The 24,310-nt window shown below is 39.8% G+C and overlaps 1 protein-coding gene across 3 annotated transcripts in view; it reads left to right on the top strand.

Annotated features, from left to right (window-relative positions):
• LOC134354669 (uncharacterized protein C1orf21-like) overlaps positions 1-23,954 on the top strand; it is a 215,466-nt gene extending 191,512 nt beyond the window's left edge. For all 3 annotated transcript variants that reach the window (XM_063063764.1, XM_063063765.1, XM_063063766.1), the window contains exons 6-7: positions 7,056-7,116; positions 23,183-23,954. In XM_063063764.1, coding sequence (XP_062919834.1) covers positions 7,056-7,116; positions 23,183-23,221 — 100 coding nt within the window. In that variant the 3' untranslated portion in view covers positions 23,222-23,954. The remainder of the gene's footprint in view (positions 1-7,055; positions 7,117-23,182) is intronic.
• Positions 23,955-24,310: the final 356 nt, after the last annotated feature.

The raw sequence follows: 24,310 nt of genomic DNA, 5'->3' as shown, positions 1-24,310 counted from the left end.
AATTCTTTTGAAGTCACATAATAATAATCATTAATGTTAATATTTAGTTAATCTGTTTTTTTAATATGATACCTTGTAAGTTATTAGAAGTCTCTGCAGGAAATAACTTGTGGAATGAAATTAAAATCTGTATCTGCCCCACAAGATAGAGTAGTTACATCTTCCTTGGCTTGGTGATATATTGTCTATATCACATTTACTCTAGATACTCTCTCCACAATGCATGTATAGCTTCCTGCTGATTGATGCAAGAAGACTGAATTTAAGGTCACTGTATCCAGAAAATAGAGTATTTGATAAAAAGGGAGATGGTTCAAGGAGGTTCAAGTGCTGTGAGTGGGGAGTATTGTTTCTTGAAGTTTCTTCTTTATATTTCCTCAGGAATTTTTAACTGTTGGCATTCTATGCTTATAATGCCATTTGTATAATTTCCTGCCACTACAAGGTTTTATTAAGCGCTGTTTGGTCTAGCACTACATTGGTTAGGGCAACTGCCTTGTTATAGAGTTATACATCACAGAATGGGCTGTACCAGCTAATAAGCCTGTCTAAGCTAGTTCCAGTTGCCTGCATTTAGCTCACATCGCTTTAAATCCTCCCGAAACACTCCGGTTCTGTCGGCTGTGTAAGTCTAGGGAAGACAGTCTCCGGCTCCGCCAAACGTGTGAGATTGAAGCGCAAGCCCGTCAAAACCCCCCGTGTGTGTGGATGCTGCGTGGTTCGTTACCCTGTTACAAATCAGTACCACAAAATAACGGACAGTACAATTACACAGTTAATTAACTAAAGGGTTAGTAAAGAAAAGGGCCCATTTTAATTAAACAGTCTAATGTGCACAAGTTGGAGCTCATGGTTTCCCCTTCACCGATCCTCCTTCAATCTCCCCGGGCTTCGTCAAATCATGGCCCCACTCTGGCTCGAGTCCCACAACTTCTTCTCTCCCGTGTCTTCTCCCTTCATCTCCCACCAAATCAAAGACCCAGCTCACACCGATGTCGGGCATACAACACGAAAAGACATTCCCTTCATTGGACAGCTCACATTCCAAAGCACCCGTTATCTCTAACCATAACCCACACGCTGCTTCTACAGAAAGACCACTACATTAGCAGTGAAACCTTTCCCAGGGTGTTACACTCCTTATCCATGTATCTGTACAAATGCATTCTAAACCTTGTAACTGCACCCACCCCTACCGCTTCTGACAATTCATTTATCCATCACTGTCTTTGTGGAAAAAATTGTCCATCAGATCCTATTTACATATTTCTTCTGTCACTTTGTTTAGACTGCTGTACCATTGTCTCCCTACCCTAACAACACAAAGGTTGGTGGTGTTGCGGATAGTCTAGAGGATTGTTGAAGATTGCAGAGAGACATTGATAGGATGCAGAAGTGGGCTGAGAAGTGGCAGATGGAGCTCAACCTGGAGAACTGTGAGGTGGTACAGTTTGGAAGGACAAACTCCAAGGCAGAGTACAAAGTAAATGGCACGATACTTGGTAGTGTGGAGGAGCAGAGTGATCTGGAGGTATATGTCCACAGATCCCTGAAAGTTGCCTCACAGGTGGATAGGATAGTTAAGAAAGCTTATGGAGTGTTAGCTTTCATAAGTCAAGGGATAGAGTTTAAGAGTTGCGATGTAATGATGCAGCTCTATAAAACTCTGGTTAGGCCACACTTGGAGTACTGTGTCCAGTTCTGATCACCTCACTATAGGAAGGATGTGGAAGCGCTGGAAAGAGTACAGAGGAGATTTACCAGGATGCTGCCTGGTTTAGAGAGTATGGATTATGATCAGAGATTAAGGGAGCTTGGGCTTTACTCTGGAGAGAAGGATGGCAGCAGCAAGAAGAGAGTATGTCCTGGGTGGCAGAGGTCCCTGATGATGGACGATGCTTTCCTGCAACCGCGTTTCATGTAGATGTGCTCAAATTTGGGAGAGCTTTTCCTGTGATGGACTGGGCTGAATCCACAACTTCTTGTAGGATTTTCCATTCAGATTGTCAATACAGCACAAGTCATTAATCAATGCATCAAATAAACATCCACTAAAGAACAGCCTCATGTTTTTTTAAAAAAGGAATAACACATGATCTTTTTCAATAAAACTTAACCATTTCGAAATCCCTGAATAAAATGTAAAGGATAGGAAATAGTAAATTGCTTCACTTGCAGAGCCTGGCCCAATCCCCGCCAAAGCTCATTCTATTCACTACTGGGGAAATTTTGTGCATGTGTTAGTATTTCTGTTCAACATCAGCTACCAATTCTTTTCCCTTTTGCCTCTTCGGATTTCTTGCTCTGCTCAAACAAAGAATTTGGCACTGCTAGTTTGGTTGTTAGAATGACAGTTATTTTCAGCTTCTACTGCATCAAATTTGTCTGGCTCTTGGCCAGGCAGAAACTTTCCCCAACACTGGTGGGTGGCGAGGGGAAGTGGTTTCTGGGAAAAGCAGAAGCAAGGTCCTCCACAATAATGAATTGAAAGATTGCGGCCATGCACAAACCCAGTAACATCAGGACAGGTCTGCGTGGCTCTGTAAGAACAGGAAACAACCAGGTATTGGAAAGGCTTGAAGCCAGCAGCTTTGACAGTTACCAAAATCTCTGTTTGGCAACTGTCAATCAATGCGGATGGGAGGCCATATTTGCAGAGACAGATAAACATCCCCTTGCATTACAACATCATGTAACCCTTCTGAAAATACATCATCAGCTGGTGGCGCAGTAGCATCAGCGCCGGACTTTGGAGCGAAGGCCCCCGAGTTTGAATCCAAGTTGGGCCACCCCCCAAGCACGCTTTCCATCCGTGCCATGTCGAGCGCTGAGCTAGCCACTCAGCCTCGTAAAAAAACAAGGGTCGAGTCAAGAATGTTCATATCGTGACCCGGTTAATCCGAAAGGAGACCAATCCTGACACCACATGCCAGACAAGAATGGCTGACTGTCTAGTGCGACACGCTAGGAAGGAGCTGGTGGAAATTCTGGGTCACCCCAAGGTCATTAATGATGCAATATAAAGGCAACCCTTTCTTTCATAAAGAGCAGGAAAGCACATCATTGCAATGCCTCAACCATCTTTCAGTTCCCTTTGGTCATTCTTAGTGCATCCTCATTGGTTGTATCTAGTTCTTAAACCTTTATCCTCCCTTCCAATTCTCCTTCCACAAAACAAAACCAGATTTACCTCAGTGCTGCTCTTCCATTTCTAATAGTTCTGTGACTCAGTGACTCAACCCCTGATGACATTCCCTCCTGATCTGTCCAGCAATGTAAGAGCAATAAAGAGGTCCTACTGCTTGTTCTATTAGGATCACTACTCGTTGTGATTCCTTCAAAATACTTCTCCGGTTTGCTCCCATTTCCTATGTCAGAAATTTGACTGTGATAGGGTTTTGTCAATTAGGGGTAAATCTGAAACTACCTTAGGGGTGTTCGGGCAGGCAAGGTTTTGTTCCAAAATATAAGGAATGATTTAGTAATTCCGTGCCATCTGTTAAGTGAGTCTGGATTTTAGTCCTTTTTAGGCCTTATCCTTAATTTGACAACAATGGTAGTAGTTTTGATTGTGAACATACACTACCCTCTTTCCCTCCCCACCCTCTGTTCTGCTCTCCACTGCCCCAAAATAGATTCGAATTATCGGTGAATGTTTTTTTACATGGCGATGATAGCACTTTGTTTAGTGGACATTGTGATCTATTACTGAAATTTATGATTCCAAGGTCATGGGCTTGTTGTATTTGACTGTTATTTTGTTCCCTAGTTGATTTATGAAACACATATTCTCCGTGCTGAAGTATTCCAGTTTAACATTGCACTACCGATGTGCTTTATCTAGATTAATATCTGGCAGCTTTCAGGCTCAGTAATGTTTGATAATGTATAAGTTTTGAAACTGTGAGGTGTGACTTTCAAGTGGGCATTGTGGGGTGGGGGGGTAATGGCATGTACTTAGAAAATGCAAAAATAAAAATGCTGAAATCAGCGCATCACACAAAAATCTGTAGGAGATGCAGAGTAAAACCTTTCACAAGGATTCCAAGCCACGTAAATTGACAATCTCACCTGAAACAACTTTTCCACATTGTTGTTTCTCATTCATTCTTTGGGAATCAAGTGTTTTAGCAGGGCCATCATTTAATTCCCAAGCTGTGTTACTGTTGAGAAGCAGGAGGGACACCACCACTTTGAGCTACTACATTCCTGCTCCCACAGTGCTACTGGGTCTGAACTACGAGGATGTAGACCCAGTAACAATTCAGGGCCAGCGAAATAGGGTCTCGGCCTGAAACGTTGACTGCACCTCTTCCTACAGATGCTGCCTGGCCTGCTGCGTTCACCAGCAACTTTGATGTGTGTTCCAGCGAAATATTTCCAGGTCAGGCCAGGTTGATGTGCTACTTGAAGTGAATCCTTGGGTGATAGTTCTTCCTTTCACCTGTTGCCCTTGTCCCTATCGGTGGTTGAGGTTGGGAATTTTAGAGGTGGTGCCAGAGTATCTAGATGAGTATCATCAGTGCATTTTATCGCCAATAGTTACTGTGAGGATGTAGTTGGATAAAATTAAGCAAGGTTGAGGTCAAGGTTACAGGTGCTGGTGGGACATTGAATTTGAAATGTGAAGTAGGGTGGGACATCAAGGCATTGAGGTTGATTACTGTAAAAATGTCCTTGGTCCCATTCTTCCCTTAGCCCATCTGAGTACAATACAGCTATGTTCCTACAGACAAACACGTACCCTTTCAGGAATCAGAATCGGGTTTATTATCACTGGCATGCCATAAAGCTTCTGGTTTTGTAGCAGTGGTGCAGAATAAAACATTAAAAATTACTCTTATGTCAACATGAATACAGCAAAAGAAGAATAGCAAGGCAGTGTGCATGCACCATTCAGAAAGCTGATGGTACAGAGGAGGAAGCTGTTCCTAAAAAGTTAGGTTTTCAGGCTCCTGCCTATCCCCAGATGGTCATAATGAGAAGAGGGCATATCTAGGATAGTAAGAGTCCTGCAAGATGAATGCTGCTGCCTTGAGGACTGCCTTTTGTAAAGTCCTCAATGGTGGGGAGGCTTGTGCTCAAGATGGAGCTCATGCTAGCTAAACCCAATATCGGAAAAATAACTTGGAGGTGCAGGAGTTCAGGGATTGATATCTACTGTGTTCCTTTAGTCAGAATTTGGCATTTAGCGAGATATTGTGCAGTTGTTTGTTGATACCAAATAGCTGTTGAGTTGGAATTCAGCATGCTTTTGTTGTTTTGAGTTGTAAACCATTTATTTAGGGTGGAAAACAGTAACTGCAGAAGAAGAGGACTAATCCTACCTCCTTTTAATTGGACCAGAGATCTTCATTCAGAACTTGTAAATGTTGAATTGCAGTACCTGATTATCAGTGCCAAGATCTTTGTCAAATTTAAAAACCTTTGTTGGTCATAAGATATGTAAATTCTTATCCTTGTACATGGTACCTGAATTATGTGTTTGTTCACCCAAGGGAAAACCATCTGCCACCTCGAACTATGCACAGACAAATTGCCAACGGTAGCTATTGAGTTAATTAATATGTTTCTAAAGCAATGAAAAATACTTAACAGCAATCAAAGACAAGTGGTTGACATTTAGTTCAGAAGGGCAAGCATATGGAAGTAATGGATTGAAGTTTTGGGCGGGACACTCCATCACAACTTGATCAGAATAATTTGCCTGTTGATTCGTCAGATGTCAGACACTGATTGCAGGGTTTCCACTTTTTTTTCATTTCCCAGACTTCTGTTGCTTGTTTCTGCACAAAGAAAAACTTCAAGGCTAACACCAAAGGTTGTACCCTCATATTAATGGCTCTGAAAACAGTCCTTTCATTTGCAGGGAAAGGAAATATTAACTATTTTGTTTAGTAAGGCCCTGTCAGCTGCTAGTCTCATGAATGTTAATTGAACAATGTTAGAATTGAACTAATACTCTTGAAATGATAAAAAGATTATTCTGTATTTGATCTATATTGAATCTAAATAATCTCTGTAGTTTTGTTACTTTAAATCAAACGTTTTTTCATGCTTAAATAAAAGTAAGACATTGAGGATCAGTGATCTAATGAGCAATTAGATGTTTTTGATCAATTTTATGCAGCAGCCAGTTGATCTAATGATGTTCTGGTGCAAGGCGTCATATCCTCCATTTATTGTAAAGGTTTTATACATGACTCTGTGGCCCTACTGAAGCAAGTGTGCAAGCTCCACAGTTCCCAAAGAAAGCTGAGGTCAAGCTCTATGTAAATATGATACTCAGCAAGTACAAATGATACTGAGTAAAGTGTAGTCGATCTGTGGCGGAGAAAGGAGATTGAACATCGATAATTAAGTCTTTTGTCATGGAGTATGGTTTACTGTATTATACAGATACCACAACTTGTTTCGAAAGATTAGCAATCTATATTGTTATTTACTGCTTTCCACCTATATGGTAAACATACATACCCATGTTTCAGTTTTTCTCAGATTTTTGTCCATTTTGGATCAATGCTGTATTTTGATTACATTAATGGTGACTGTTTCTGCTAATTCCTTTCATAACAAAGTTTTATTTAAAATGCAGTTTTTTCACTTTGGGATCTCTTAATAGATGTTTTGTTCATTCAAATAATACTTTTTTTTAAAAAATCTACTTCTGCCTTCTCAACTTACAATTTTGAAATGCATGAAATCCTGTTTGTTGTGGGTTGTTGGTTGAGATGACAATTTCTGACAAAAGAATAAGAGTGTTGAGAATGAAGTATTCATTAATGAGAACTGGTTTTTCTTTTGCATCTTTTAATGGAGTAATATGTGGATTCATTTAACAAAATGTGGACTGCTTATGAATAATTGTTACCTGAAGAGGCCACCGACCCTGAACTAGTTTAATAACATAATTGTATGTTTTGTACAATACTATGAATTTATAATCATTATAGTGTAGACTCATTCTTGGGAAAAATTATGAGTGTTGAATGCTGGAGTTCCTTGCACTGTACAGAAAATATTTTTATAATTCTGTTTTTAAATATTCCTTTTAGTATTCACACTTCAGACAGTCAACAAGAGTTCTTCAAGATGCTAGATGAAAAGATTGAAAGGGTAAGTTTGGTGTTTAATGCTCCTCCTGGCTAATTCTAGTATTTGAATATGTAACGGCTTCCTGTTTCCCATTTCTCCATTATCGTATCAAGATTGGCTACTATTTAACTAGGCAGAGCGAAACTTCTTTCCTCACAGAGTAAAATGATGCACTTAAATTGAGTATGTGATTTTAACCTATTTACTATGTTTTCCAAGCTGACTTTCATTGTTATATGGTTAGAGATTTTATATTTTGCATGCATACCTGCAATCAATGGGTAATTTATCAAAGTCCAAAAATACATCTTGCTCTGTCTGCCAGTAAATCTCATCCTCATTAAAACACCAGCAAGAAGAAGCTTCAAAAGAAAATAAATTGAGTTTTATGAAGTAAGGAAATGGAATTAAAGTTGTTATGAATATCCCTGTGCTTTTCATAGCTTTGTGTAATCAAAAATTAACTCATGAAACATTGTTCAAATAAACCCAATAACAGATTTAAGACTGTTTATTATGTATTCTGTTGAACACTCCCAGTAGACAGATGGTGAACTTAAGTCGCTACACACGCAAAACATATGATTTAGTTGTGCAAAAATAAAACTCTTAAGATCCTTTTGATGAAGTCTGCAATGAATGTATTCCTTGTGGACTTTGATATTAAATTATCATAGCTTGTTATGTTAAATACAGTCAATTCTGGTTAATTGGGATACGTTGGGGCCATTACATTTAGGCCCAATTAAGCGGATGCCCATGAGCCAAGCTTTCATGGAAATAGTTAAAAAGGTATAACAAAGACAAACTGAGTAACAAATTATGTATTTAATTTAAATACGGAACAAATTAGAACACTGCCAAAACTGCTATATACTATAAAACTGTATTAGTTCCTAATAGTTATCTACAGAGGAAATCATCTAGTGTACTGTGTTCTTTTGATTGACTGTAAATGTACAAAATCAGGGCAGACACCCAGTGCAGATAATGAACTGTCTTCAACGAATGCTTTCAATGATTGCCACCTTCAAATCTTTATTTTCATTGTAATATTCAAAATGATTGGTGGTATCTTCAAATCTCTCATAGTGCCTAACTTGTTGAAGTAGTGAAATTGTTTTATCTTCACTCTGTCATCTCCAAGCCTGAATGCTTGAAACTGTAATGAACAAAATAGTTTTGAATTGTCCTACCGTTCATGTCTCACCAACTATCAGTGACAAAAATCACTGCTTTTTGAATACTAACACAGGCAACTAGTGATATTTAATAACTGTTCCCTCTAAGCAAGGTGCAGTGTCTTAAGGACCACATGACATGAATGCAACTGATGCTGGTTAGAAACTGTTCAGCAACAGTCTCCTGTCCCAATTAAGCGGCATAGTGTCCCAAATATCGAAGGGAAACCAGCTATTTTCTCGATTTGCTTTTGTTTTTTAAGGGTTGGCCCAAATAAACAGCTGCCCAATTAAACGAAGGCCTAATTAACTGGAATTCTCTGTATTCCATTCGGCCACAGAAAAAATGCTGTGTACATTGAATGTGCTGGGCAATATATGTCAATAAAATAGGCATGTTTGTGTTTGTTTATTGTGTGCAAAATTTGTGGGGTGGGGTTGAGGCAGGGGAATAAGATGCAGAGCTGAGATGAAACAAAATAACTATATTTCATTTAATCAGAGTTTTTCCACATTCCAGACTATCCATCCCTCTGCCCTTCAATGTATTCTTTATATCTGCAGTTTCTTTCCAGTTTTGACAAAGGGCTCACATCCAGTTTGTCAAATTATCTGGTATTGGTTCAATAGTATCACATGTACTGAGTTATAGTGAAAAGCCTTTTGCCTTGCGTGCCATCCAGAGAAATCATGCCATACCTGCCCATAGTGAATTAGTGAAAAATAATATGGAAATTGCCAGGCCATTTCTATCTTGGTTTCAACACCTGCAGCATTCTGCTTTTGTTTGTACTGCGTGTGCTGAGTGTTAACTCTGTACGCAGCTGTTGTTCCAAGTGGATATGGCTAGCCAGCTTCCAATGTTTACCACATTTCTTACTCGTAACACAAATGACTTCAAATGGATGGTTTTCTGTTACATTTATATCCCATGATAAGCACTACTTGTTGTGCATCTTTTTGTTATTTAGCATCCAAATGTAATTGACACTGAAGGGGCAGTTTTAGCCCAGTATATATCACCATACACTGCCTGTGTTAAATACTACTCATTTAAACCATAAAGCTGGATTATGTTCTTGATCAAAGAGATGATTTATTCTGTTTGGTGTTAAACGTTTGCCTGTCTGAGGTTACTGCTGCTTTTCCTTGTAATTGATGTAGTTTAAGATTAGAAATGTGATACGTGTAGGTTTCAGGTAACGGATCTTCTCAGGTGTTTATCGGTTTGTAGTTGGTATCGTGCAACAGTGAAATCTTCCTTAGCATTTCACCTCTCCCACCCCGCCCCCCATGAGCATTCCATTGAAAAGCGATAAAAAGCTTTGTGCATAGAGAAATGTGCCTTGGTGACAATGTTCATATTCTGCAGATTAAGAAGGAGAAAGCTAGAAGTGGATTTCTGCCATTGGACTGAGATGTCCAAATGTCAGTAATTAATATTAGGTTTGATATCATTGGCACATGTCATGAAATTTGCTGATATGCGGCAGCAGTACATTGTATACGTAATAAAAACTAACTTACAGTAAGAAGTGTATATCTATTAAAAAGTTAAATAATAGTGCAAAAAGAGGAAAAAAGTAGTGAGGTAGTGTTTAGTGTTCATGGGTTCAACGTCCATTTAGAAATCTGGTGGCGGAAGGGAAGAAGTTGTTCCAGAATTGTTGGGTGTGTTCTTTCAAGCTTCTGTACCACCTCCCTGATTGTAGCAATGAGAAGAGAGCACGTCCTGGGTGATGGGTGTCCTTAATGATTGATGGTGTCTTTTTGAGGCATCGCTCCTTGAAGATGTCCTGGATACTGGGGAGGCTACTGCCTATGATGGAGCTAACTGAGTTTACAACTTTCTGTAGCTTTATTTCGCTCTTGCATGGTTCCCCGCCCCCACCCCCACCATACCAGATGGTGATGCAACCAGTTAGAATGTTTTCCACAGTACATCTAGAAATTTGAGTCTTTGGTGACATTATCAAATCCAGCATTGTCTGAGTGGAGTCATTTAGGAACTGAGTGAGCCTTACTACACTTTGGTCAGGATTCCAACCGTTTCCATTTCTTCACAAGATTGTTACCTGTAACCATGGCTTGTCCTTCTATAAGGACCCTAAAGTTTCCCAGAATCCTTATTTCTGTGGAATTAGTTCTATCCAATTAAATATTTTGTCAGCTCATTTTATAATCTCCAGTCTCTACTAATTCCACTGTGACTCTTGCTTATTAACCACAAATGCCATCTGAGCCTAAGTTGGTTGTATAGGTCGACCTTCTATAATCCGGCACCACTGGGACCTGAGGAGTGCCGGATTAGTGAAAATGCCGAATTCCAGAAGGATCACATTAAGCAATAGCTAACCACCTCATCATACCTTTAAAATATCAAAGGATTCAAAGGTTCATTTAATGTCAGAGAAATGTATACAATATACATCCTGAAATGCTTAATCTTCGCAACCATCTATGAAAACAGAAGAGTGCTCCAAAGAATGAACAACAGTTAAATGTTCGAACCCCTAAGATTCCCCCCGCCGTTCCCCTCCCTCCCGTGCGTAAGCAGCAGCGAGCAACAATCCCCCCTCCCCACTGGCAAAAAGTAAAGCACACCCACTACCAGCACTCAAGCGTGAGCTATGCGATAGCACAGACACAGACTTGCAGTTACCCCAAAGACTACATTGTTCACCCGATAGTTCGACATGCTGCAGGCTCTCTCTCTCCTAATAAAGGAGAAAGAGGTGACTCATGTAAATCAGTACAGGTTAGATAATAATGAAACAGAAATATTAAATGAGTAGCAAGTGAAATTTTAATAAAGTAATATACTGCACAGGAACAGATAAAATAAAGGATACAGGTAAATGTACAGGAATTAACTAATACAGAACAGTTGAGCACTTCCGCTTCTAAAGTGAGACATTTAATATACCTTCAGGCAAAGTTACATGTCTGCAAGTGAGGGGTTGTCAGAAGCAGAAGTCGGAGAAAGGAGGACTTCTAGACGCCACATTTCATGTGACCGCCAGGCGGCTGGGGATTCGGCGCTGGGCTTTTCCCTCTTCACTCGCAGTAATATGTTTAAATTCAGCAGGTCACCACGTCTGATCTGAGGTCGTAGGCAGAAGAGAACGGAGCGCTGGTCGGGCGACACTGGAGGGTAGTGCGCGACTGCCGGCAGGCGGGCGAGAAGGCAGACCGACCCAGCTTCCCCGCTGCTGGCGGGTGAGACGGGCGGCCGCGCCTCACGCAAGTGATGGTAATAAATGCAGGAAAACAAGCAGGAATCACCTGTCTGTGCTTACAAGAGCACACCAACACGTGAACAGATCTAGTGCAACCAAAACAATGCACAGCAGATTGGTACGGTGGCCCAGAAAATTTGAAATTACAGTTGCGCAGAAAGTTAGGAATCAGTGCGGATTATCAATGAAACTGGATTACAGGTAGTCAGATCGGTGAAAATTTTCCAGTATTATGTCCACCAACTCCTTTCGTTGACTGGCACGTTACCCAGCAGAACCTCTGCTTTGCATTCTGTTCGCTTCCATCTCTCATCCAGCTGAAAATTACTACTTGTACAAATCATTGACTTTGCACTCATGGTCTTTTTTTTGAAATTGGTTTATTATTGTCACCTGCACTGAGATACAGTGGAAATCTTTGCTTTACGTGCCATCCATACAGATCATTTCAAAGCATCAGTGCATTGAGCGCTAACAGAATGTAGAATAAAGTGTTACAGTTACATAAAAAGAGCAGTACAGGCAGACAATATGGTACAAAAGCCCTGTCAAGGTAGACAGTGAGGTCAAGAGTTCATCTGAAAAGACTCCCCGTTATGAGAGTTTGTTTAGAATCCTTGTTTTTCAGCTAAATTAGTTTCGATGAAATGTTGATAGATACCTTTTTAGGACGTTTTCAACGTTAGCATGTTAAAGATCTCCACAGTTAATTTAGAAAACAGTATGGAGATTAACCATACACAATCTGCTTCATTATAATATTGACTACCTTAACATTGTGCAGATCATCAAATTTGTTCCAAATAATTACTGCCCTAGGACAGAATGACATTTCAATTGATGAGTCGTTCCTTGTATACTTCCATTAATATTCAATTCATAATCTGCCATTTGTTTCCCAGTATCTATTTTATCTGTTGCAAGAAATACCACACATTGAAATAGAATTTAAAAACCAGAACTACTTCTAAACTTGTCTTGAAATGTTTATCATACTCGGTTTGTTTTTCAAGTTACTATGTTTGCTCAGTAATTCTTGTCAATCACACTCAAAACACAGGCACGTGGCCAGGAATTCCAGAAGGGCACAACAGGTATACATGACAGTCCTAAGCAGGCAAATAGGATTGAAGTTGATGGCAAAATAAAAGGTCAGCATGGACATGGTGGGTCAAAAGGCCCCTTTTTCACAGTTCAAACTAAATTTATTATCAGAGCATAAATATGTCGCCATCCAACCCTGAGATTCATTTTATTGCAGGCATACTCAGTAAATCCATAATAGAATAATAACCATAATAGAATCAATGAAAGACCACACCAACTTCGGTGCTCAACCAGTGTACAAAAGACAACAAACTGTGTAAACGTTGTAAACCAGCGAGTTGTTTGTTAAGTCTTCCCTCTCGCTGTGAAACGGAGACATCTCTTTCCCTCACTGGGGAGAGAGAGAGCCTGCAGTATGTCGAATACCGGGTGAACGAGTAGTCTTTGGAGTATTGTAAGGCTGCTGCCTTGCTCACACTTGAGTGCTCGGTGGCGGGTTCCCATGTTTTTTTGCCGGAGGGGGGATTGTTGCTTGCTGCCGCTTACGCGCGGGAGGGAGGGGAACTGGGGGTATTTTGGGGTTCTAACATTTAACTGTCATTTCTTTGAAGGCACTCCTTTTTTTGGATGGTTGCGAAGAAAAAGTATTTCAGGGTGTATATTACATACATTTCTCTGACATTAAATGTACCTTTGAAATACAAAAAGAAAGAAATAATAATAAATAAATAAGCAATAAAAATTGAGAATATGAAATAAAAAATCCTTGGAAGTGAGTTCATAGGTTGTGGGAACAACTCAGTGATGGGGAACTGGAATTAACCCCTTTGGTTTAAAGGCCTGATGGTCAAGGGGTAATAGCTGTTCCTGAACCTGGTGATTGAATCCTGAGGCTCCTGTTCCTCCTTCCTAGTGGCTTTTTGAGCTGTACTGTACAACAGAATGCTGATTCAAAGAGCAAATAATACAGATAAGGTGAAAATAATTTCAACCAAGTCCTGCAAGGGAGAAATGCTCTTTTTTTTCCAGATTGTGGGACCAGGTTTGCCTGGTTTCTCAGTCCATTGATAGGCTCCACTCTGCAGTGATACATCTCAACGATCGTCAGTGGTTTATAAATCTCAGAACTCTGATTTTTCACAGCACTTGAGGAAGACCAGTTAGTGAACATGTTGTCCTTTTACCTCATTTAGTACTGCTATCTCAGAGGTTTTAAATTCATAACTATACCTTGCTTTCCTTTGCTTGGGCACTATTAACTTGGTCAACGTTCTAAATATTTCAAGGAAATGTTCATTCAAAAAAGTTGTTCCCTTGTTTTCATTTGATCTGTTTTAGTGATTTCATCTTTCCTTTGACTGCCTTTCTACAAAGCAATTTCAGCTTTTGTTCTTTGATTTCTTTATATCTCTCCAGTTTCTGCTTTCTCCCATCAACATCCTACTCACTTTCTTCCTACAGGATTTAGTTGAAATAATTGGCCTTCTGTATGTTCATCGTACCCTGTTGTTGATTGAGAGTGCATGCATTTAGACAGCTGCCTCAAAGTCGTAGCGACCCACGTTTGATCTTCATCTCAGATGCTGTCTCAGCGAAGTGAAGTTTGTTCATTCCCTCTGGTAATTGCTCATGTCTATTCCTGGGTGCTCCAGTGTGTGCGAGTGTCCCATGAATGTTTTGCTAGGTGAACTAATGTAAGTTACCCCTTTGTGTAGGCTGATGGAAGTAACCATCAAAGGGAAGTTGATGGCATGTGTGAGGGGCTAAATTGCAGGACAATGTGAAGAGGAGCAATGGGACTAATGAAATTGTTTCCCTACGAGATGGAATTGGAATTGATGGGTCAAGTTGCCACCTCTTTGTGTTGTTGTAAGCATAAATTAAGGTGAAAGATGCATTTACTGGCTGCTGCTGTGTCCTTATTGCGATTTTTTTTTGCATATACAGTGCATGACTGGAGTAAAAAAGTATCTAGGTTTAAACTGTCTACCTAAAGTTCATGCAAAATAGGGGAAAATACTGAATAAAATTAATATTTTGCATTGAGCTGTATAAGCAGCTGATAGTATTAATTAACAATATCTTGTTGCAATATTTTTTCTTTAATGCAAATGATATCCAAACTGTAACAAACATGCATTGGAAGATGGTCAATTGTTTAATTTTATAAGTAGAGTCATGAAGAAAACTTTCATTCTTTGTTTTCTGATAAAGTAATTGGGGTAATGGGAGGAAGGGAACTACCATTACTGGAGACCTGAAATTTCTGAAGTTGTTTCCAGATCTGTATCACCTGCAATTTTTTTTAGAAGAAATTTCAGTTAACGAGATTGTTGGAAAGTTAATCCACCTTACTCTTCCCTCTTCCTTCCAGTTGCTAAGCCATTTAAAAAAACACAGTCCTTGACCTCTAATTTCAATAGTATGTACAATAAAAGGAACAAACCAGTTGCAGATATTGGAAAATTCTCTTCCTATTTCCAAAAATCTGTAATAATAGAAATTTGTAAGTTAGCTAACAGAATCTGTAACAGACACACAAGCCAATTTTTGTCTATCATTCTATATCACTCCCTATTTCCTTGCTGCTTTGTTAAGGAGGCAAGTCAATTTAAATGTGATTTTCAGGTAATGTTGTCTATGTGGGTTTTAGTAAGGCGTTTGATAAGGTCTTTTGTGGGAGACTCATCCAGAAGATTAAGATGCACAGGGTCCTTGGTGAATTAGCAGTTTGGATTCAGGGGTGGCTTTCCCATAGAGGATAAAGGGTATTAGTTGATGGAATTTATTCTGCTGGATGTCTGACTAGTGTTCCACACAAATCCATACTGGAACCTCTGCTGTTTGTGAAATGACCTGGAAAAAGTAGATGGGTTGGCTAGTGAGCTGCAGCTGATACAAAGATTGGTGGTGTTGTGGACAACATAGAAGGTGAGGCAAAGGATACAGTGGGATATAGATCATTGCATATATGGGCAGAGAAATGGCCGATGGTGTTTCAACCTGCCAAATGTAAAGTGTTGCACTTCGCAAGATCAAATGTAAAGATCCAGTGGGATCTTTTAATGTTAATTGTTAATGGCAAGATCCTTAACAGTATTGATGAGCAGAGGAATCTTAAGAGTAGAAGTTCATAGCTCCATAGAAGTGATTACACAAGTTGATAAGGTGGTAAAGAAGGGATATGGCATGGTTGTCTTGATTGAGGAATTGAGATCAAGAGTTGAAATTATGTTGCAGCTTTATAAGACACTAGTTAGGCTGCATTTGGAATATTGCATTCATTATCTGATTGCCAATATAGGAAGGATGTTAAGACTTTGGAGAGACCGCAAAAGATGGCACATGCTATAAGGAGAAGTTGGACAAACTTGGGTTGTTTTCTCTGGAGCGGTGGAGGGGAGATCTCGTAGAGGTTTATAAGATTGTAAGAGGCATTGGTAGAATCGATAGCTAGTATCTTTTTACAAGGTTTGACATGTCTAATACCAGATGACATGCTCTTAAGGTGGGGGGGGGGAACGTCAACTCAGACCATGAGAGGCCTGCGTCAGGCATTTTCATGCCTTACAAGGCACAGATTGGACGTCTGTGTGGGGCACCACTCCTCGCACAAACACTGGAGCAATGTGCGGTTAAGTGCCTTGCTCAAGGACACAAACATGCTGCCACAGCTGATGTTTGAACTAGTGACCTTCAGATCACTAGGCGAATGCCTTAACCTCTTGGCCACGTGCCCAACACAAGGTGAGATGGTAAAATCAAAGGAAATGTGCAGGGCAGGAGTGGTGAGTGCCTAAACTGCCCTGCCTGGGATGATGGTGGAGGCTAATATGATAGGGACACTCAAGAATCGCTTTAGATAGGCACGTGAATGAGTAAGAAATGGGAGAATATGAACATTCTGTAGGTAGAGGGATTAGTTCAGTTGGGCATTTGATTACTAATTAGTTCAGCACAACACTGTGGGCTGAAGGACCTGTTCCTATGTTCTGCTTTACTAAGTTCTGTGTAGTTGAAAAGAAAGGTAATGGGTTGGATTAACAACCAGCTGTTATTGAACCCCACTTAATATTGTGTAAAGTACATTAAGTGACAGTACAAGAGCATCTTCCTTGCTGAATCTATCACAAGAAATAGAGAAGGCACTGATCCTACCCATCAATGCGAAGGAAATCGTCCACTGGGTTTTAGAAGCTTTTTTAAAATCAGATTACTGTGTTAAAATTAGCACTGCTCTTTCCTGCTGCTGTCCTGCATACATCAATGATATTACAATTTCTTATTCTCAATATGTGTATTTGCATGGCCTGAATTACTATTTTGATAGTAAACTTAGTATTTTTGCACTCAAGTGGTGCTCTGATTAAAGACCACGGTAGCTGGTGGCTGACAATGGGTCTTGATTTGTGTTGAGGTTTAAGGAAGAGTTGTTAAAAGATTGGTCAAAAGTCCTAATATGGACAAAGTGGAAATTGTATAATAAAACATCCTATAAATGCTGTAATAGGCATTTCTCTTAGAGTCAGGAAGCAAAACTTAATTAGGCAACAGAGCATCTGGAGCAGGACAGGGTAAAGGATTGAGTATGAGATTTTCAAAAGCTGATTAAGACATTTGACTGTTTTCCTAATGCTTGTTATTAAAGAGCTTTATGTAAAGCATTCAAATATTTTTTTGATAAAGTAACTAAAGGTGCTTTAAGTACTTAAAAATAATTGAAACCTTGAAGCTAACCCGTTTATGCATTTTCCTGCACTTTGCTCTTCCAAGTCTCCTCTCTCCCCAGTCATCATTGCTCTGATAATGGGTTCAACACACCAGCTTCTGAACTCCAAGCTCATCTCAAGTTTCCATGTTTGTCCAAATCGTGCTGAATGGCTTATGGCCAAAGTTTTCCTATTGAACAAGCAGCTCAGTTCAGTCTGCATTTGCCCTTCATCTTTCTCAACAATTTTATTTCCTTAAAACATGGCAGCATGGGCTGTAGACGTTGAATTTTAATAGACATTGAAATGGCTTGAATAACAGAACCTTCAATTGTTCTTGTGAAGTGGTTCTCTTTTGTAGGCGCCACCTCATTTAAAGTGTTCTTGAAATTTTCGGGGTTTGTTGTGTTGGACTATGTCCACAAGTAATTACATTTATAATGACTTAATAGGTTCTAAGTGTGTCAATTACTGTAATTACATAGAAACATAGAAAGCACAATTCAGGCCTTTTGGCCCACAGTGCTGTGCTGAACATGTACTTACTTCAGAAATTACCTCGGGTTACCTATAGCCCTGTTTTTTCTAAGCTCCATGTACCAGTCCAGGAGTCTCTTAAAAGACCCTATTGTATCTGCCTCCACCACCATCGCCAGCAGCCCATTCCATGCACTCACCACTCTCTGCGTAAAAAAAACAATTTACTCCTGACATTTCCTCTGTACCTACTTCCAAGCCCCTTAAAACTGTGTCCTCTCATGTTAGCCGTTTCAGCCCTGGGAAAAAGCCTTGAATACCCACACAATCAATGTCTCTCATCATCTTGTACACCTAAGAGTACAGTCGAGTTGCTGTAGTTTCTTCCAAAGTTGCATCTTTACCTCTTTGCAGATACTTGAAGCTGCTGAAGGGTCTCTGCCCGAAACGTTGACTGTACTCTTTTCCATAGATGCTGCCTGGCCTGCTGAGTTCCTCCAGCATTTTGTGTGTTGGATGGTGCAATGAATTTGTGCAGTGAAACTTTTTACCTCTGGCAAACTGGTAACAGCAAGCATCAAGTAACCACTTGCCTTTATCCGATGTGTTCATCTAAAAGGAAGATGCCAAGGCATGCCACAAAGGAAAACATTGTGTCTTTTGGTGTGGGAGCTTTAGGCGATGTGGTTGACAGCTGGGAGAATGTGATGTACTTTATTAATGTCAAGATGTAGTAGAAGTAGAGCTTATATTCCCTCATGAATATCATGGGGCTTACTGCTGATCTGAAGCTTAAATGGAATAGCCACAGTGGTCCCAAGAATAAATCAGTGGCTGGATATCTTGTTGAAAATGATAAACCTTTTAACTCCCTTTCCATCAGCTTCAATTCAGGAATGAAATGTAAAGGAATAGCATGTTCTCCACTTGATTGGATAAGTAGATCTTCATTGGCACTCAGGTTGTCATCATCTGGGGGTAATACCGTCTGTTTGATTCGTACCCACTTGTTAAAAATCTCCATTCCTAATATGGCTGCTGTGTGTTCTGTCTCCAACGTGCTACAGCTCCTCCCAAAGCTGCATCTTTACCACTTTGCAGATACTTGAAACTGCCACCAAACTTGTAAATTCATCTCCCTGAAAACATGTTGCCTTTTCTTCATCGTTGCTTAGCTTGTTCTGTGGAACTTCCTACCTGATATTACACATGGGACTTGATGGACAAAGTTTGCCATTACTTTCTCAAAAGAGGTTTGGAATGACTGATAAATGCTGTATTTTTTAAATGATCTCGCCACCCTCTGAGATCCAATGTGTTATCACAAGGATACAGTTGGAAGGAAATTTGTATTTCATTTGGAATCACAGAACTTAGCACATGATGCAGTTAGTGAGAAGCCAAGCTACAAGCAAGTCATGGCAGACTTGCTGTTTATGGAAGTCAATGTTCAAATGTTCAAATTAATTTATTATCAAAATAATGTATATGTTACCAAATACTACCCTGAGATTCATATTCTTGCAGGCATTCATAGTGTATCAAAGAAGTACAATGGACTCAATGAGAAACAACGCATAAAGACTGACAAGCAACACATGTGCAAAACATAAACTGTGCAGATACCAAAAGAACCTAATAATAATAATAATAAAAAATAAATAAATGGTATTGGGAAAATGAGTTCCAGAGTCCTTGAAAGTGAATCCATCGGTTGTGTTTAATGATCAGTTCAGTAATAACTGTTCCTGAACCTGATGGTATGGGACTTAATGGTAGCAACAAGAAGAGAGCATTGCACGGATGGCGGGGCTCCTTGTTAATGGACGCTGCTTTCTGTGGCAGCACAATTTGTAGATCTGTTCTGTGGTGGTGGGGGGAGGGTGGCATTTCACATGATGAACTCATCTGTATCCTCCCTCTTTTGTAGGCTTTTCCATTCTTCAGGCACTGGTGTTTCCACACCAGGCTATGATACAACCAGTCAGGATAGTCTCCACTGTGCACCTTTGAAGTTTGCCAAAGTTTTCGATAGCATGCTAAATCTACACAGACTTCTAAGAGAGTAGAGGCGCTGTTGTGCTTTCTGTGAAATGGTACTTACGAGTTGGTCCCAGATCAGATTATCTGATACGATAATGTCCAAGAATTTAAAGTTACTGACCCTCTCCACCTCTGATCTCTGAATGAGCACTGGTTGATGGACCCCAAATTTCTTCTGTCAATAATCAACTCATTGGTTTTGTTGATGCTAAGAGAGAGGTTGTTTTACGTAATGTGATTCAGGCATGTCAGCAACAGGCAGTGGACGGCTTGGTGGTTTCCTTAGATGCAGAAAAGGCCTTTGATCGTGTCAAATGGCCAAATTTTTTTTCACTTTAGAACGATTTGATTTGGGCAATAATTTTATTAAGTGGGTAAAGATTCTTTATAATGACCCTTTGGCTGCGATTCTCACTAATGATATTAGGTCGGATAATTTTACTATTCTGAGGGGCAGCCGGCAGGGCTGCCCTTTATCACCACTACTTTTCACACTAGTGATCGAGCCATTGGCTGAGGCTATTCAGCGAGACACCAAAATATCTGCTCCAGACATAGGACTATAGTCACATAAAATTACATTGTATGCGGATGATGTTCTAATTTTCTTATCAAACACTGCTATATCAGTGCACCAACCTTATACAATGCAACAATTCATTTAGCGCCTTTTCAGGTTATAAAATAAACTTTACTAAATCAGAGGCTATCCCTCTGGGGAATCTGCAACAGGTACCTGACACTCAGGATGTTTTCCCCTTTAAATGGTCGCAGACAGGTTTTGTTTACTTAGGCATATTTATCACCCCTACGTTTGATCAATTGTTCAAAGCTAACTTTACACAGTTATTTGACAAAATCAAACAGGATCTTGAGCGATGGAGCACTCTTCCCATTTCTTGGCTTGGCCAAATATCCTTGAACAAAATGAACATTCTTCCTCGTCTGCTCTACCCAATATGAATGATTTCAGTCATTTTTACCCAACAAATACTTAAAAAAATAAATGGCTGGTTTGTTTCTTTCATCTGGAACAAAAAAAGAGCCTGTGTTAAAATGTCTAAGTTACAGCTTCCCAGTAGTCTAGGGGGTCTGGATTTTCCAGACATTAAAAAATATCACTTAAGTTCCTTTTTATCTTATGTGGTTGACTGGGTTTGCAGGGGCCCCTCCTCAATTTGTCTAGACATTGAAGCTTCACAAGCAAAATGCCCTCTTATTAATTTGCTGTTCCTCAATAAGATGAAACTAATTAAGGTGTATTGTTGCAATCCAATAACAATTATACAGTCAGGGTTTGGAGGGCGGTGCGACAAATTTAGGGCAACACAGCGAAAATACCACCCTTCACTCCAATAACCGGCAGTCCAGATTTTCAGCCTGGCATAATGGATTCTGGATTTAAACTTTGGATTTCTAAGGGTATTTTCCATGTAGGAAATTTGTTTGATGAAGGAACGATGATATCTTTTCGTCAAATAGTACAGAAATTTAACATAGCAAACAAGGATCTTTTTTGTTTCTTTCAGATAAGAGATTATATACAGGAAAAAAAACATTGTTAACTGATTTCTATAGTTCTGACATAGAAAAGAGGGTATTTTGTTCTAAGGGTGAAGTCTCCATTAGTACTTTTTACGGCATCCTGAGGGAATGTTCTTGTGGAGAGGCTGAGCAGCGGGGAAGGGTCTGGGAGGAAGAGCTGGGAGTAGAAATTACAGCTGAAATATGGGAAGACATCTGTGATAATGCAAAGAAAATTTCTGTTTGTAATAGAACTAAAGCATTGCAACTCAAAATTCTGCAAAGAGCCCATTTGACTACAGATCGTCTCTCGAAATTTAAGACGGGGGTTTCTCCAGTGTGTTCTAAATGTAAAGTAAATACTGGAACTTTCACCCACTGTTTTTGGACTTGTCCCAAACTTCAGGCATACTGGAATGATATTTTGGGTGAAATGCAAAAGATTCTGAAGATGGAGCTTGAACTGGTCTCAGTGCCTTTTCTCCTAGGCTTCCCAGCAGTCGTATTATTAATGCACATCAGAAAAAACTTTTTAACTTCCTGGCTTTTTGTGCGAGGAAGAACATTTCACTTTGTTGGATATCCGATAAGACCCCTGGACTTTTTGGTTGGCGTAAATTAATCATGGAATACATTCCTTTGGACTTTTTGGCATGTATGTTACACTCAAAAACAAATAGTTTTCATAAAACATGGCAACTTTTTCTGCAGTGTGTAGATGTAAACCTGTCTGCTGTAGTAATAAGGGCTTTTGTACAGGACGTTGTGACGTCTATATTTTGATGGAAGTGTTCTGATAGCTGATATCTGTGGGGGAAGAAATGTAAATGTATCTGAAAATTGAAAGTTTTGTTATGCTGAGCAAAAAACAAATAATTTTTTTAACAAAAAAAGAGAGGTTGTTGTGGCATTACCAAACCAAGTTTTCAATCTCTATCCTATATGCCAATTTGTCACCACTTTGATTCGGCCAACAACAGTGGTATAGAGCAGGGGGTAAACATACAGCCTCGTGGTGCACCTGCTCTGATGGTGATTGTGGATGAGATGTTTTTGTCGATCTCTACTGACTGGGGTCTGCAAATGAGGAAGTCCAGGATCCGGTTACACATTGCGATATCGAGACTAAGGATGTTATTGAGTAGTTTAGAGGGGATGATAGTGTTAAATACTGAGCTGTAGTCCATGAAGAACATCTGGATGTGTGCATCTTCACTGTCCAGATGTTCCAGAGCTGAGCCGAGAGTCAATGCTGTTGACCTGTTGTGACGGTAGGTAAATTGGAGCAGATCTGGATCACTCCACAGGCAGAGGTTGATATGCTTAATGACCGACCTCCAAGAGCACTTGCATCTACTGGACAATAAACATTGAGACAAGTTACCATATTATTGGGCACCAGGGTGATTGAAGCAGGTGGATACCTCAGACTGCTAAAGTGAGAGGTTAAAGTTCTCTTGGTTTTGCTGTGAAGGAAGTGATGGCATCCAAGCCCTGCCACAACTGTTTAACAGCTTTCTGTGTTTCAAGTTTGGTGTGGAATTGCCACTTTGCACTAGTCATACTTTGACCTTAAGTACTTGTACTTTCAAGGACTGGTGATGGTAAATTGGAAGGAGATAAAAGCCTTTTTTCAAATTCAGACCAGTAACGAATGCTTAATTAAATCAAAGTTGTTTCATTTAATTTTATAAATTGCAGCATGCAATATGAACTGGAAAAAAGTAAGTCTGAATAATAACAAAATCATTTTATGTTGGATAGCATGACATTAGTGAATTGCCATTAATTCCATTTGTATTAGGTGACTTAATGAAAGAACATGCATTATTGGATTTTAAAATTAATGCTATTTATTTTTTTTTAGGGACGTGACTACTGTTCAGAAGAAGAGGATGTTACATAGTGCCAATACTTTCACATAATATACGACTACCACTGTGTATATAGACTAAAGCCAGATCAGTATGTTCAAGTTACCACTGCGAATAAAACTGCATTGGAGGTGGAAGCCTGTTTGCCATGGTGTGCTACGTGATGGGACTAATGTTTCCTTGCAAACGGTGATGCAAACATCCTTGAGGACTATCAATGCTCTTTGCTGCTAATCATTTCCTTTCTGCATTCATTCTTCTCATGCCCACAAGAATGGCAACTTTGAGTGTTGCCTCAAACAGCAAGGAAGAAAACAGGTGATATAAACAAAACTTCAGAAATCTGGTTGGTCCTGCATGGATCCAGTCGCATCTGAAAACACAAGTTTTCTCTGATGAACTTTCGAAACCTGTGAAAGGCCTCTGTCAAATCTTGTGAATTTGGTCAACATGACCACAGATGGATGTCCTCCTGTTGATTCCTTCAATTGTGTCTGCCACCAGTCATTGAATTGTGCAACGAACAGTGAAAAACCTGTACCTTTTATGAGAACGCAACCTAATAAGCCAACCATTAGGCACACACAATTAAATATAAAACTTCTTTTCTCTCTGGAACTGATAAGCACCTGTTCTATCCAAAAATATATATATATATATAAAATGCTTTCTGTCTCGGTGCTGGATAATATGGTTGCTTTTAGCAGATAATGGTGTTGCCAGAGATATTTTGATTTTTTCTATTAATAAAGACATTGTAGTTTCTTTCTGTGATTTGCTATTGCTTATTTATCATGGGGTGGAGGAACTGATGTTGATAAGTATGATTATGTATAGCACTCACAAAATGCAGGAGGAACTCAGCAACATCTACAGAAATGAATAAGCAGTCAACATTTTGGGCTGAAACCCTTCTTCAGGAGTGGAAAGGAAAGGGAAAGGTGTCACAATAAAAAGGTGGGGTGGAGGGGAAGAAGGACTCGCTAAAAGATGATAGTTGAAGCCAGGTGGATGGGAAAGGTGAAGGGATGGAAAAGAAGGAATCTGATAGGAGAGGAGAGTGAACCATGGGAGGGGGTGGAAGGGAAGGGGAGGCCTCACCAACACCCCATGAAGCTCTG

Source organism: Mobula hypostoma, chromosome 12, assembly GCF_963921235.1.
Source record: "Mobula hypostoma chromosome 12, sMobHyp1.1, whole genome shotgun sequence".
Lineage (NCBI taxonomy): Eukaryota > Metazoa > Chordata > Chondrichthyes > Myliobatiformes > Myliobatidae > Mobula > Mobula hypostoma.
Note: the sequence above shows the minus strand (reverse complement) of the source record. Positions and strands in the feature narration are given on the sequence as shown.